At 44.0% G+C, this 16,813-nt stretch overlaps 1 protein-coding gene across 1 annotated transcript; it reads right to left on the bottom strand.

The window, feature by feature from the left end:
- Nucleotides 1–48: 48 nt before the first annotated feature.
- Nucleotides 49–16,228, bottom strand: wnt3a (wingless-type MMTV integration site family, member 3A). The gene is made up of 4 exons (XM_048264719.1): nucleotides 16,155–16,228; nucleotides 10,313–10,554; nucleotides 3,476–3,741; nucleotides 49–3,275 (listed from the first exon to the last, which is right to left on the bottom strand). The coding sequence occupies exons 1-4, from the start codon at nucleotides 16,223–16,225 to the stop codon at nucleotides 2,796–2,798; spliced, it is 1,059 nt and encodes a 352-aa protein (XP_048120676.1). The 5' UTR covers nucleotides 16,226–16,228; the 3' UTR covers nucleotides 49–2,795.
- Between the last annotated feature and the right edge of the window lie 585 nt (nucleotides 16,229–16,813).

The following is a 16,813-nucleotide window of genomic DNA, read 5'->3' as shown; positions in this document are numbered from 1 at the left end:
TTTTGTTATAAAGTTAACATCTATAGCTCTATTGAAGACAGTGAGACACACAGTGTGGTCTGTTTATTGTCAGTTAAGAAAACAAATTAAACAAAAATATGCACAAACAAAAACTGCATTGAGGTAAAACTGTTACAGTGCTACACAGGAAAAACACTGTCCAGAAAAGGATCTTTGTCAGCAAATATATAATCTTCCTAATATATACATTTCTGGTAAAATAAATAATACAAAATCAGACTTTAAAAATCCATAGAAACACACAAGTAATTCATACAAAACTTTGGATTTAACGACCATGCACATAATGCAAATCGATGTTCAGAACACATAAAACATAACACAAGCAATGGCTAGGCATATGGAGACAACATAGAGCACATATGGTCTGATATGATATTTCATAATGTCAAGAGTTAATGTCTGTTCAGTAGTTTGTTCAAAGTCGGTAAATAAGGATGTAAAACAACATCTTACAATTAGTAGTAGTGGGATTGGGTCTGACAAACGAATGAATAGATAATTGTTGTGGGCTCTAAATGTTTCAGACATGCATTAGGCCCATGGATATGGCATGTAGTATACCTATGGTTACACAACAGTCTCACACAGTTGACAATACTGTTACATTTTATTTAGTGCTGGATGTATATACACCAATGTCTGGAAAGTTTAAGGTTCCTGTTATGAATGACATACACCATGAGAGGATTCTTTGTTTCTAGTGCACCTCTCATTTGTAATACAAAGTTAACTGAGTAATTTTACAGAGATTTTCTCTTGATCAATTGCCATAAAAGAACAGTATAATGCTAATACTTAAAAGGGATATTTCTTAGAATAATTTAAAGTAGCATATGGAAGGATGCTTAATCAAATGAGAATCCTGATTTGTCAAAGCAATCAGTAGTTTTCAAAAGCCTTCCAAAATGCTTACCCAGTACATCTGAAGAACATGTATTTCCCAAACATTGTGTAATAGTGACACTAGATTTGAGTGATAGTGACAGTGTCATTACATGTATGTTATGCCTATTTGGATATCATATAGCTATATGAAAATTGAATTAGTAGAAAACTTCACATTTTAGTTCAAAACTATAGCTACACAGCATCTTTCATAGAAAGAAGAAAATGCACAAACACAAAGTACACACACACACACACACACACACACACACACACACACACACACACACACACACACACACAGTTAATTCATTAGCAGCATTTCATGGTTGGAATTTCAATGGTGCTGCCATTGATAATTTGGGTGCATGAGGATTGTTAATGCTTTCCTGAGCAGTCTAACAAGTCCAGAATTCTAATGTTGGTTATTGATTGATACGTATGAAATGGGTACAGCAATGGTTCAGAAATACATTACATAAAAACATTTGCTTGATAAAAGTTTGAAGTTATTAGTGTAGCATCATTGTCACTATTCCACAAATTTAGTAAAACACAGTGGATTTTGGAACACCACTAATACTGATTACATTTCACAACCACAAAGAGGTTGTCTTTTCTCCCTCTCATGAAGTGCCAGTCCTTCCCTCAGATCATTATAATTCCTTGATGGGCTTTCATTCAACCTGAATGTCAGGACACTTGCCTGGACAGCAGCCAAAGTAAAGTAGCCTACTTAATACAGGATCAATTTAGTATTGGGCATTAGGCAAAAGTATTTTTATGCATCTGAACCAAGCTGTTAAAATAAAGGGTCCAAATAATCTCATAAGGAGGAGATTGTTTGTTGGTTGTTGTACTTATCAGTAAGACTTAGCTAAGCTAAGGTAACGTAAAAACAAAGACACAACAAAAGCCATCACATATGACACATGTGCATGGAGTCATGCAGTTAAAGTAAATATATACTGTACATACAGCAGACACAGAGACAGACACAGAGAAAGACATATACAAATGCATGCACACAGACTGACAGACAGACAGACACACACACACACACATACAGAGAGAGAAACAATGCAATAACACTACATTCGCTCAGGTGCAAGTGCATTCTTACCAAAAGGTTAGTAAAAAGCTAACACTATTCTCGACACAGAGACACTCACTCACTCAGTCAACATGTTTGATAACACTCACATAGGTAAAATGAGTACATTATGCTTTCTGTGTAGTCTTTAAGCTAACTCTAATATAGTTGCACCTGTCGAGAACTACCTTGTACTCACAAAAAATATTTCATACAGAAAAAAAAGCATATGTGCTTTGAGTACCTTTCAGTATTGAAATGGAACTTAAACTGTCACTGATGGTTTTGACAAGAGATGTCACGTTGTCAGTGCATTTTTCATCAACAGTTTTTAGATCACAGAGGCTATGCGACAATTGTAATATGTCTCCCTGTGTTCGAGGCCCATTCTGTCCAGGTGACTTCTACTTGTCCGAGGAGTACAACACCCTTATTATCCTTATTCACGTTTCATTTACTCAAACATGGTATGGTTAGAATGAAGCCATGCCTTGTTCTCAGAGAGAAAGTTGCAAAGCCTTCAGAAAGTCATGTCCTTCCATGATGTTTCAGCATCACATGACCAACAGGACCATGGAGGTGAGTGCCTGGTCCTTGGTGGGTGACTCCATGGAGTAGTAAGCTTAACTTGACCAGTGTTTGTCTGTCTTTCTTTTTATCCACACAAATCTCATCCTAATGTCCCCTGGGTGTTTGACGCCCTCGCTGTTTTGGTGGACAATGAAGTTTGGTTTTGGTCAGTAGTAGGGAGGGCCGCGCTGTGCCTTGCCAGGCTATGCCTTTTTACGGCTCATTATTTACAGGTGTGGACGTCATACACGCGCACACACTCCTGGCAGCTGACGTAGCAGCACCAGTGGAACACACAGTGGCACTTCTCCTTGCGCTTCTCTGTCCGGGTGTTGTGGCCCCGGCCACAGCAGAGCAGGTCGCAGCCGTCGATGCCGTGTGAGGTCAGGTTGCAGACGCGGTCCCTGGTGCCGAAGGAGCCTGTCTCTGGGTTGGGCTCGCAGAAGTTAGGCGAGTTCTCATAGTAGACCAGGTCACGGTCGGTGGGCGGCTTGAAAAAGGTGTACTTGGGCCGCAGGGTCTCCACCCAACCGCGCGACTCCCGGTGCTTCTCCACCACCATCTCCGAGGCGCTGTCATACTTGTCCTTCATGTAGTCGCCGATCACCCGGAAGTCAGGCTGGGACCACCAGCACGTCTTCACCTCACAGCTCCCCGACAGGCCGTGACACTTGCACTTCAGGTACATGTGGTCAGTGATGGACTGAGGGGGGCAGAGAGATGAGGCAAAGGTCAAAAGGCTAGAAATGCTGATAACCTGTGACCGAATGCAGAATACACATCTCACAACGTCTTGCATTTTTTGAGCAATAACAGTAATACGGAAGGAAAAACATTTGAATGAAACAATCTCAAAAAGACACACTGTCTAAAGTCCCATCCCACAATTGATCTGAAGCTCACCACCCGTCCAGCTTCGTTGTTTTGCCGGTTCATGGCCGAGCGTGCGTCTGGCCGGTTCTCCCGGGCGTCGGCGAACTCTCGGGACACCATACTGCCAAACTCCACGTCCTCGCTGCAGCCTCCCCACTTCCAGCCCTCCCCGGGCGGGCCCTTGTGCCGCGTGTCACAGCCGCAGATGGTGGCCGACCCCTCGGCGCAGGCGCGCGTCACGGCGAAGGCCACACCAGCAGAGGCGATGGCATGCACAAAGGCAGACTCTCTGGTTGCTGGATTGGTAGAAAGGCACAGGAAAAACAATAAGGTCAATTAAGTGCATGCATGAACCTCCAGTTACACCACATTTACAAACCGAAAGCACAGTAAACAAATAACATAATCTACAAGATTAGTCTGTCATCATCATGAGTTGTGCCCATTTTTTACAAGTGAGTGGGCCTGTATACCATGCATACCAAACGTGGAATGTGGACTGAGACAACAACTTGTAGATATGTAACCATCCATGGGCACAAACATCAAGAGAATTATGAGGGAAAAAGTACCAAACAGTAGCACTGACATGTGTCTGTTCACTGCCGCTTTGTTTGCACAAGTTCTGTTGAATCTAGGTCAAGGTGTTCAAGTGCAGTCAACCCTCTTACAGTAAGCCAAGAACCTTAGAAGTTCTGACCTTTAGAATAGCAACTAATACCTGGTAAAAAGGTTGGCCTAGACCACTAGATATACTGATAAAATCCCATAAAGCTTGGAACGCCCTTGCCTGCTCATTTTAGCTTTCTAATTCATTAGGTCTGGGGGCGGGAGATTTTCAGAGAAGATCAGCGCAGTGTTACAGTGCCCAAACTTACATGCTCAAACAAAGTCTGGAAAAACTAGAAAGAAAATGGCACTTAATGCAAATCTCCTTGATATTGTTTTAAAATGACAGCTACCATACTTTTGACCCCCATGGCCTTATGACCTGCTAGCAATGAGACAGAAGCCTTCACCTTACTCTCTCCTGTCACCACACTAAATAAAGTTGCCTTATATGCCCCCAAAAACTGGTACATATTGATGCATAACTTTACTTCTGAATTTAGTTCCTTGATCATATCATCTATGGCACCCATTCTTCACTCTTCTTTGACAAGTGACAATTACACATGTGAAACTATTTGGTGATGCTGAATGCCTTAAAATAGCAGTCATTATATGCCTTTTCAAAAGTATTACAACTTTGGCAAATGAATATCCTCATCCAATTTCGAAAAAATCCTTGAGAAGACCTAATGCTTTTCCACAAAGAAATGAAAATCAACAAGATTTTCAATTTGTTGCAATGCAGATGACAACCAGTTACTTATCTATAAAATCTAGTAAAATATACTGTACATCTAGCTTGGCTAAGCCTGTTATGACAAGACTTCGTGTTCCTTAACTAAGATAAAAACTGAGATGAATGTCGACCCTAAATATCTGTAAAGCACACTGGCTGGTCACACTAATCCTTTAAGTGAATTGTCAATGTTAAGATAGCATCTAACATTACTGTCAGGTAATGTTCCATGTTGGGAAGGCCTGTCTTTGCTATTTGCTCTTTGCCGTGTTAGCCTCGCTAAGTTGTGGTTTGGCGGTGTCAGCTCCGTGCCCTCATAGTGGTGTTGGTTCAGCGTAAATCATCCCTGAGTAAGGCAGCCTGAGGCCTATTCTTCTGAAGACCTCCCATATATCATGCCAAGCAACCCCTCTCTTTGTTCCTTTGATGTCTGGTCATGATGCCATGACTTGTTAACCTGTCTCATCACCTGTTTTCTCCTCTTACGCCATTATGTTCTACCACCACAGTGTAAAAATGCCCTACTTATAAATATATACAAACTTAGAAGGCGTAAACCATGACTTGTTCTGTCCCATAAGCTGGTTAGATATTTTTGCCCTGGCTCACAGCTTTGTATGTAGAGGCTGTCATTTTGACTAAATTAGGAGAGCTATGGCTCTGTATGGAATAGCTGACATATGAGTCAGTGGGGCTCAGGCATATCCAAAGAGATGACAGCACGGGCAGGTTAATGATGGATCTGTTTTTGGGCTTTTTTGCATTTATTGAGATAGGACAGTGAATAGTGACAGGACGCAAATGGGAGAGAGAGATGGGATTGGGAAATGATTGTGGGTTGGATTTGGACCTGGGTCTCCATGCGCACCTGGATTCAGATGTGGTATGGGTACTGCAACCGCTTGTGCCGCAGCTCAACTACCAGTCATTTTGCAGTTCAAATGAAAACTTTTCAAGTGTTGGGTAATAGCCTCATTACCCATGACTAAGACATACCTTTCCTGAGGTTTTTTGTGGATAGTGAAATGGTGTTTAGTCATAAGGTGATAATTAATTCTAAGTTGCATCAATCAAAGTTATTCACTATGATTCACTATTCGCTTTTATTTAATTTCAATCCAAATGCTATTGTTTGCCGCCAACATTTTCTATGATGACATGGCAGAGATTGGCGAGGTTTTGACGATGTAAACTTCTGGATCTTGTGCAGTCTTGCACAGTGAAAGGGAGAGAGAGCAGCTAGAGGACCCACTGGAGATGGAGAGGGAGATGGAGAGAGAGAGAGAGGGAGACAGAGAGGGAGAGGGAGAGGGAGCGAAAGAGGGAGTGCAAGAGCGAGGGAGGGAGAGGGAGAGAAAGAAGGAGACGGAGAGGGAGAGAGAGAGAGAGGGAGCGAGAGAGGGAGAAGGAGGGAGAGAGAGAGAGCTCCCTAAAGCTTCCTTTATAGCAGGTTTCAACTAGTAGTAGAAATCAGGGGCACAGAGGGAGGTGAGGTGAGGCAGACTGACTACTGGCATCTTCCACCCCCAAACCCCAGCGCTTTCACAGTTCATCCAAGCTCTATGGATATTTGTCTTACAAGTCTGTTCCTAAACAGTCAACATTATGGATTTGTGTTCTTTTGAATGGAGGCCAATGATTATATTTAAGCATATGATTAAAACAATCAAGGTCAAAGCATTATTGAACTGGTCGATTCAATACAATAAAAGAGGAAATAATGAAAAACTGTATTTTTCTTTGTTGTTCTGATAGCACATATCCTTTGGGGTAAGGTTCTGTCTTTCCCAGCCCTGGTCTTGTGGTCACTATGGGGTGTGAATTGTCTGAAAGGCCACCATTCAACTTCAATTTAAAACCACTCAGTCACTCACTTTTTATTATCAGGAAGCCAATAAAGTGTGGGTCAGTTCCTTGTGGCCGGCCGACAATGACGCTGCACAGCGGAGGGACGGCTAAGAAGGGACCAGTGGGGGCGCAGGGAGGAAAAGCAGATTATCGGGGCAGATGAGAAGAAAGAGAGGGACAGAAAGACCCAAAAAAAAAAAAAAAAAAACGAGATGCCACCTTGGGACAGGACGAGGCATACCTGAGAAAGGAATGCAACAGGGAGCCTGATTGGTCTGATTGCTTGTGACACTAACTCGCACCTCCCTTCTGACCCCTCACCCACCCTCTGACGCTCTTAGCCGGACCCTTGCATGGCGAGTCGCCCATATTACCTGCTGAGGGCTTGAATCCCCCATTGTGCAGCCACTGTCACGGCGCGTTAGCCCCACAAAGGCCCCAGATATTTTATATGAAATTTGCCCTCACCAGTGATTAGTGAGGACCAAGTTAAGTCATAGCAACAGAGAACTATGCATTGGTTGGACCTTGCTTGTCGGCAGACGGGGAAATCCCTATTCAGATGCTTTAATAAAACAATCTAAAGGGCGTGTGAATGGTGAAAGGCGCTTTCTCTCTGGCTTAATCTCATGGTTGCGGAGATATTGTGCTCCGAGCAGAGCCCAGCAGGGAGTGGGGCTAAGGTCCCCCCATCAACTCCATTTACCACACCCCCTCTTTCTTTCTTCAGCAGAGTTAATGATATACCGATGTGCTGGCCTCCCCCCAGCATGAAGAAACATGCATTTTATGAAAAGCAAGGAGCTCTTAGCACATCCTAAATTGTAACAGTTTCTCCTCTCCAGGTCGGAGGTCATTGGCTCCGTGACCTTTGCTGGGTGAGTTTAACTCAGCAGTGAGGGCCTTGAAATGGAGCTGCTCAGCACTTTCTCTCAGACCTGGGCCTGCGTCCAGATCCATTTGCTAGCTGTGACCGGGCCAGACCCACACTTTCTAAATCTATGTTCACTAAATAGTTTAACAAAGTTTAATTTTAGTTTGATATTTACGTTTCCCCTAGTGTACCAGGGATTCATTTTTAGTTGCCACTCAAATGATGTGAAATAGAAATCTTCTTGGAATGCATGTTTTTTTTTTTTTACCACTTATGTGAGTTGCAAAGAAAGTAATAAGTTATAAGGGAAACAAAAGATAAGTAACAATTCTAACTCTAAGGCCTTTCTAAGTGTCTTCTGTTGTACTCAGTAGGCCCTCAGAATCCACTGGCACCTAGAGAACACCTGCACAGGCTCCCCTTTCATCCTGTGCGGATTCCAAAGGGCTGTGTTTTGACACTTTGGTTAATGTAAATTAATGAACGCTGACGCAGACACTGCCGCGGGCTGCCTTGTGGAACAGACAGACAGGGAGAAGCGGGATGAGGCAGGGAAGAACCTGCCAGCTTCAAACAAAACCAAAGATACTACTGCCTTGCTTCCTTGGCCCGGCTGTGCCCACACTATCCTACTCCTGTTGGTCAGGTTTTGTGTGTGGCTTATGCCTGTTGGTGTCAGCATTCAGATAAGGGACCCGCACTAACTTGGGACACCATTGAAAATAACTCATCGCAATGGACAGATTCTGTTTCTTCTATTCACCTGTCCATTATTTCTCTTAAAAAAATCACAAATGGCAAATGATGGCTAAAGCCTCTTGCTAAAGTATGTGAAATTCTGAATAAGAACGAGAGAAAGAGTGAGAGAGGTAGGAGGTGAAAAAAAGGGCGTGATCAATTGGATATTTGTCAGAACCTGCACCAAAAATATGACTTAAAATGCTGTCATGTTTTCATGATGCATAGTTTCCACACAAGGTTTTTTTTTTCTGAAAATGACCGCATTATAATTAACATACCGCGAGATACGATTCCACCCTTCACTGTCTGCCGCTCAGAGCACTCCTTGACACTTCAGCAGATTCAGCATCTTTGATCTCCCGCTAAGTAAGCAACAGCGGCTCTCTCACGGGACCTCCGCACAGGACTGCGCTGCCCCGAGGGCCTCAGGCCTGCGACAGGCCAGAGCCACTGCTTCCTCTTCTGGAGGAACGTCCTTCACATAACTTAAGCCAAGAGATTGGCAGTAATGGGCCCACAGACAGGCGTTAAGTCCACTGTCCCTTTTCAGGGCCCAACAAAAAGGTCGTGAGGAAACAAACACACATCCGTCTGCGGCGACAGACAAACAGACACGGCCGGCGGGACAATTGCTGATATGTCGGGGCCCGAGCTGGAGCGCCCATCAAACGAAATGGAATTCAATAAGAGTTACTCCTTCTAAGCCCTCTCCAAATGATCTGAGGGCCACAGTCACACTCACCACCCCTTGACAAAGGCACTTAATCCGGCCGCTTTGACCTCTCCCACTATTAAGGGCCTCAGTGACCTTAATCCAATCAAAATGATTTACTAAAGCTGCCTGGACCCCAGAGATGGGCTCCGTTCCTCCTCCTTCCACTCTTGGCTCCTGCAATCTGGGCTGGAGGGAAGCGGTGGGGGAGAGGCAAGGCTATTTGCACCACAATGGGCCGGGGCTGTGAACCCCTATCATTACCCACCTACTTGAGCTCAAGCCTTCTCCATCAATGTAACAATTGCTCAAGAGTTTATTAAAAGCAATTGCCCCAACTAACCCCACCTCCCGCCACAGTAAACATCAGTCTCCCCCCAGACCGCTTGACAGGTTTAGGCCCCCCTCTTCCTTCTTTGCATCCCTCTTTTCCCTTGCTGGTTACTCATTGCAAAGGGGGCATGCAGTCGTCACATGCCAGAGGCACAGTGACAAACACACTGGTATTTACAACAGAGAAAGGTCCTTTTTTCAGGTGACAAGGACAGACCTGAAACCAGACAGGGACGATGTTGATTAGACACCTAGCTACCCTTCCACTTTCAGGGTGTGTATTGCAATCAGATGACATTTTACACAAAGGTTTAAGAAATGAGTCTCTGTAGAGAGAGAGAAAAAAAGAAGAAACAATTTCAGCCCCTCCTTACTCTGATCCTAGTCCCTGCTCAGGCTTGCATTATGAACAATTACCAAAAAATCTGCAATTGATTAAAGTCAAGCATGGCTCATTCTGATATTCACCCCAAACCAAATCTTCACGGGTGAGAGAAACTTTTGGGATGGGGAACTGGTGGTGCCTGAACGACTCGGGAGGTATTTCCAATGGAAGAGGAACAATAGCTGGGAATTCCCTTTCGGAGAGACCAAGGGCCTCCGCCCTTGCTATGTACATACATCACCTCATTAACTCAAGGAGGTCATAGATCAGTGTATCTGTCAGAGTGTGTTTATTTGAGTGTGTATTTGAGTGTGCCAAATGCTTGGTGTGAAATGTTTAAGGCTGTTAGAAGAAATTACATGTCATAACTTGGAGGCTGCAGAAGCCAATCTTTGATAGTACGGGCTGGTTATTTTCAGTGATGTGTCAAATACTATGTAGACATACCACACATTTGGGCATAATGCTGTACTTTGCCATGCAGTTGATGTTCATCTTAGGAAAAAAACCTCCAGAATGTTCGATGTGTCTTGTGGTAATGTTATATTCTATGAACAGCTGCTAGGGACCTTATTCAAACATTCTTTCTCCACCACACATTCGTCGTTGCCACACAGCTTGGCTACCTTTGTCCAGCACCGGTCCAAAGATGGCCAGGTTGTCGTTGATGGTGGTGCAGTTCCAGCGCCGGCCGCGGAACTGATGCTGGCACTCCTGGATGCCCATCTTCACGCCCTCGGCCACGCTGGGCATGATCTCCACGTAGTTGCGGCAGAAGCGCAGTTGCTTGGGCACCAGGCCGGGGATACTGCCGCACAGGATGGGCTGAGTGCCCAGCGACGAGTACTGGTGGCCCACCGCCAGGGACCTGGGTGGACAGGACAGGTAGAGGGGGGCACAGAGGGGCGACGAGGGTTAGTAACAGGTGTGTCATGGTACATCTAAACATCTCTCTCTCTCTCTCTCTCCATTTCCCTCTTTCTATATCTCTCTGTTTCTCTGTCTCTGTCTCTCTCTCTCTCTCTGTCTGCTGTCATTTTGATGTGTGGATTTCAAATGCAGCCCTCCTCACTCCTCCGGTTAAGCTGTCCCACTGGCTGACATGAAAGACCCAGGTGAACCACAAGCAATTTATAGACCAAAGGTTCACAGTGTGTGGGGAAGGCACCTTGTTATTACAGGCCACCGCCATCGTCTCAGTGTCCACACGAGCAGCGGGCCGCTGGGCTTTGAGTAATGAGACGGTGAACATTAGCCTGGCTTAGCATCAGAGGATGCTTGAGTTATATCATTCTGAACCTGGCTGCCCTTTGATGGCTCTAAGCAGGGATGGAGCAAGTGGAAACACGTTTTGTGTTGGTTTCCAATTATACTGTTGTGCCTCTGCTTGGTTGCATTCTGACAGAGTGAGGCTCACTGGAGGTAAGAGGAGGCCTCTCGCTCGCTGACTCTGGTATGTCATCATCAGACTTTTGTCAGGTGTGATGTGTTGCTTGCATTGTGTCAAATGCAAACAAACGGTCCATGATAAGTCATGCTGAGTCTATGATTGCCTTAACATAACTAAAGAAAGAACCGCTCATGTAGTACTCAAACATACATCAAAGACATGCAGGGAGCTGTAAAGGTGACAACATATTTAACTCTAAGGAGAGAAAAGACAAAATTACGAAACTCATACAGTTGAGACCTCATCAATCAATATTAAATCTAAAAACATAACCAAGCAAACCTGTTCAATATGAGTTAAGGCAATTGTGTGTGGCCACTCGACTACAACTTGAAAGACTTGTTCTGTTGTTATGTTATTCTGTTGTATACCCCAAAATTTGACAGTTTAACAGATATAATGCACATACCAGTGTATAAATAAATGCAAACTGATGCCATCTCTCAAATTTACTGTATGTATGTATAATATAATTGTATAGCATAATTGTTGACAACTTTTACAGTTTCATTAAAAAACAAGTAGCATTTTCTTTTCCAGATGTGGCCTAGGACTCCACTTAACCTCAAATCCATCAGCGTAACTCCTGGGGATTTCTTGGGAGGATATGAGTCAGAGCCACTGGTTCATTCAATCACTCCTGACGCTGCCGCCAGCCGGACCCTGCTGCCTCGACAGGTGTGAGCAGTCCTGAGCATCTCAATTAAGCTCAATGAGTCTTGACCCCGGCAGCTCTGCTCTAGACTGATCACTAATTACAACATGCGCTCTACCTGGCCCTCAGGCATGACCTGGCCAAGGCCTGCCCCTACGGAGGTCTCCACGGCAGCAAGGCTACTGTCTGTGGCTCCGGAGACCTTCACCTGACTCACTGACATATGACTCATTGTTTGCTAAATGTGAGACCCACTGTAAAATCGTTCACCTGTTAGACGGATGGCCATGCATATTTATAATCATGGTTAGGCAATAACAGTTCCTTGATTTTCAGCTACTTGAGTATACTAATGCATAACCATGCTCTAACTATCTGACTATTTCCACTTGGTGGAGCTTCGTATACATCCGCTGAGCAAATGAATGAACAGTGAGTCAGGTGTGCTACGCAGAGTTTCTCAATCACTGAGCTTAACAAGCTTTTCAGTTTATCATCTATGAAATACAGATGGGACAAGAAGGAACAGGCACCAAAAGTCTTTGAAATAGCTCTCTGTCTCTCCCTTTCCCTCCCTCCCCCTTTCTCTCTCTCCCTCTCTCTCTCTCTCTCTCCCTCTTTCTCTCTCTCCCTCTTTCTTCTCTCTCTCTCCTCGCTGCTCTCTGACAGGGTGCAGCTGAAAGTATGAAGATTTGTTCACTAAGTAACTCTATTACGAATTGACCTTTCTCTGGCCCTTGACAGTCCACTGCCTCAAGCAACTTCGACTGCTGCAAAACCTCCAGATCAGTGGTATGAAACTCCCTCCTGCGACTAGGTGACCCGTTCTCTGAACTTAAACAAAGACTGCCTTTTTTCTAAAAAATAAGAAAAAATCCTGCATTAAATATCAATTATTTGCAATCTGCCCTTTTAGCGAGAACAAACTAGCGTGGTGTGAAGTAGTGTGGTGTGGCATAGTGTAGCGTGACTTCAGTCGTGGATGGTTTCCAGGCACATTTCAGCCAAGACAAACGGCATAATTAATCGGCAGTGCTGACTGCTGGAGTCACCACTCCTCTGCGTCCGCGGCCCTGCCAGGGCCTGATGAATTGGAGTCGTCACGCGTGCTGCTGAGTGAGACGCTCAGGTGGATGGCTGAGGCTGACGGCGGTGGCGGAAGCTGTCTAGGGCACGTGCTGTCCCGCGCCAGGCCGCGGCGTGCCGCCTCGCTCATCTGTCATGCCCGATAAAAATTGAGATGATCATTTAAGGGGACGCCAGGCCTGCATCTAAAACTAGTGTTGTGTTACAGAAACAGTACAAGTCTGAATGCGTGCCATGCCTCAGTATTACAGAATGCAACAACAGAGCATCACTCTCAGCCATGATCAGTTGACACTGTGCCTGTGACTTCACACACTTATGTACACACACACACACCCCCCACACACACACACACACTCTACATACTCTACATCAACTTGTCTTTGGTTTTGTCTGTACACACACACACACACACACACACACACACACACCCATGTTCATGTATATCCATGCTTAGTCTTGAGTATTGTTGGAGCGTTATTATGATAGTGTTGGAGCGTTATTAAGAGCAATGTTTTGTCTGAGGAAAACTACTCTGAAGCCAGACAAAGACCATATTGGCTGCCATTTTCCATGTGGAGGAGTCTTATTTTATGTCATCTCTATAAGACTCCTAAGCCCTTGTAATTAAAAACAAAGGGAGAAGCTGAGGGATCCTGCTGTTTTCTAGTCTCTGTTCTATTTGTTCCTTCCCCATCTCAAGTGTATCCAGCCCAGGTTTAATGCATACTTCAGCATGCCCAAGCAGGAGTGCCTCAGAATTACCACTTTACTCTTGGGCCCTGCGGCCACAGAGCCGACTTTGACATCAAGAGAGCATGTTTGGGAGAAGGAATGTGCGGCAAGCGTTCACCTCCAGGTATTTATCTTTTGAGGTGGGGTGCTCGGAGGAAGGGAGCTGTGTGTCTGTGTGTGTCTGTGTGTGTGTGTGTGTGTGTGTCTGTGTGTGCATGTGTGTATGTGTGTGTGTGTGTGTGTGTGTGTGTGTGGGGGGGTTGGTAAAGCATCAGCCATGATCCTGCTTTGTTGAAAACCCACACTCTCGAGTAGCTCACCACTACTGATCAATAATCGGCCCTCTGGAGTTAGTGCTAAATCAGCCTGGAATCTAACAGAGACAGGCAGAGGTCATCACGTGGTAAAGAAGAACATCGTTTTGTACACACAAACAAACAAACACCGTCAACAGAGGTGGAGGAAAATGTAATTGTAAGTGATATCTACTAGATAAAAAGGTGCAAAGATGAGATGACAAATCCCCAAGGGTTCCAGCTCTTATCTCAGGAGGGAGACAGCTTGAGCCGTTGGGGATTTGTGTGCCCGAACTGAGGCTGCAATAGTGAATGTGCCAGAGTTTCTTCCAGTGAAATTTCCCTTTTCTTGCCATCCATGTTGCACTTGAGATTGGATCAGTGCTGTGACCCAACCGCCAATCATAAACAAACTTGATGACTTTATTCCTTTGCCAGAGGCTGGATACTTTGACTAAATGGAATTCTGCCAACTTGCTTGTCACTTGTGTGGGTGGGTTTTGATGTAGTCAGGGACAAAAAAGCTCTTTGAGTAACTCTGAGGCAAAGGCTTTGAACGAGAAAATAAGAACTGCACCGCTGGTTACCCAGATCCAAACATTGACATCTTTTTGTCACAAAATAAGAAAAAACAAATTAGTCTTAAATAACTTGTTTTAACTTTCAACCCCTCCAAAATTCTACTTGCATGTGCATCAAAGTATGTGCTGTCAATACTCTTTCATCAATGGGAGATTGGAGGGTTCAAAGATAACCGACTGCTGTAGACCGTGGTGTGCTGCTGATTCTTCTGTCTCTACCGGAGCAGATTAAGCCGTTTATGAGAGGAAAAAGCTCAGAGGAGAAGCTGGAAGGGAGAAAGAGAGAGCAGTCCCCTTGAACCCCCCATGAGCAAAAGCTAAGCAACAATTAAAGAGCTTGGGATGACTGGTTCAGTGACTAATGATGTGGTCAATTACAGTGTTTTAAAATGGAGCTAGAAGCCCATTGTCTCATCCTAGCATGCCTGTTTTCTCAACATGCATGCAACACACACACACACACACACACACACACACACACACACACACACACACACACTTAAAATTGAGCTAAGTGAACTTGGCTGCAGTATGTCTTGTCTGTAATTCATAAAAAGTGTCCATAATATCAATGACGGTACAGTTTCAGCTTGCAACTGTACCTTGCAAGGCCTTTTTATAAATTGTAATTATTTGTTCCATGTCCAAATGCAAACGTCAATTTCAATTATTAAGCACAAATAGACACCAGTCATATTTCATGATAGGCTAGCCTACTACATGTTTGTGATGGGTTGTGGTTTACCACAGGATTTGCGTATAGGCATAATTCACAATTGTGAAACACCAGCAGCTATATCATTGACCTTATTGAGCCCTTATTTTCTAAAGAAATGGTAGGCTATATCAGGTTTTGTATTTACTACATTCTTAAAACAAATGTGTTGTCCTTATCTGTTTTCAACATATATTGTGTAACAGATAAAAAAAGGAAACAACACAAACTGTGTTGTCCCTAGAGATATGTTAAAAACAACGCAAGTTGTGTTGTTTTCAACACATTCGTTTTAAGAGTGTTGGAGGTCTATTTGAAATATTTGAATGCACTTAAACTGTGATTTCTGCAAAAGGGACAGCAAAGTGGGACCAGCCAGTTTCAATGATTATATGAACAGTTAATTATGAAATCTGACCAAGTAATCTCGGGACAAACAAATGTTTGAGAAACGAAACCAGGAGTGAGGGCGGTGTGGTTAGGAGGTCCTCAGGTTCAGCACCTGTTGCTGTGTGTACAAAATATCGAAAGCAAACAGTTTGCGATACACTTCCTCAGGTAAAATATTTGCATATATAGTGTGAATCATATTTACAAAACCCAGCATCACCACGCTCCTACTGTGAGCAGACTTTGATGACAATCACGCCAGTAGCTGACATGTTGTCTTTCCGTCTCACCTAGATTCGATTTGATGGGTTCAGCTCACAGTACAGAAATAAGAGATTATTAAGAAACTCTTCTTGGATAATGTAGCCTATGGCATCCCCAATGTGATTCGTTGTGCTATCCACATGTGTACAAACCACATTTGTTTAACGAAGTCGTGGAGGGACAAACGAAATATATCGCAAATTTCAGTGTAATGTGGAGATAAAATAGTCCAACATTTGTGTCAAGCTATTGTAATTTAATTAATATCTTGGAGTAAAAATGGTGTTAAAACTTACCACCAGATTGGATAACTTGCCATGACATGCGTAATCCCAAAGAGAAAAAGGAAACATCCAAGGTATATCATCCTTAAAAAGTTTCGCAAAAGACGCACACACGCGCGCACACACGTTTTCGATGAGAGGGGGCAAAAAAAGTTTAGCGCTGACCAATACTTCTCGTCTAATTCCCAAGGACAATTCAGACAAATAGTGTGCTGCGACCAGTCATGGCAGAACAGAGCAAGCAAATATTAAAAGTTAAAAGCGGGTAGGTTTTGCGACCCAATCAGCACGTATTGCCAAAGGGGAAATTCTGATGATACTGTTCCTTTGCGCTCTCTTTCCCTGAGTCAGTCAGGCTGATCATAGACACAAGAATGAGCTAATTTTCAGAAGATAGTGTTTTAGTACTCATTGGGACGTGTGGGCATTGGCATGCTCTGTGTGATATATAATGTTGTTTAAAGGAAGGGGGGGGGGGGTCAGTTGGGTTTAAATAGACAGCAGAACCCCTGTGGATTGGGTAGCTATAACAACCTCTCCGGATTTCACTCCCTGGTTTGAAGCTGCTAAAATGCAAAAATAAAAATCTGTGAAGTGCTAGAGAATTTCTCAATCTTGCTGGCATCTTCTAGTTTCCCCTTAGTTTGTGATGTTTTCATTAAGAAATTGTA

The sequence above is a fragment of the Alosa alosa genome, chromosome 1 (assembly GCF_017589495.1).
Source record: "Alosa alosa isolate M-15738 ecotype Scorff River chromosome 1, AALO_Geno_1.1, whole genome shotgun sequence".
In the NCBI taxonomy this organism is placed as follows: Eukaryota; Metazoa; Chordata; class Actinopteri; order Clupeiformes; family Clupeidae; genus Alosa; species Alosa alosa.
The sequence above is the reverse complement of the archived record's forward strand: the minus strand, read 5'-3'. Positions and strand labels throughout refer to the sequence as shown.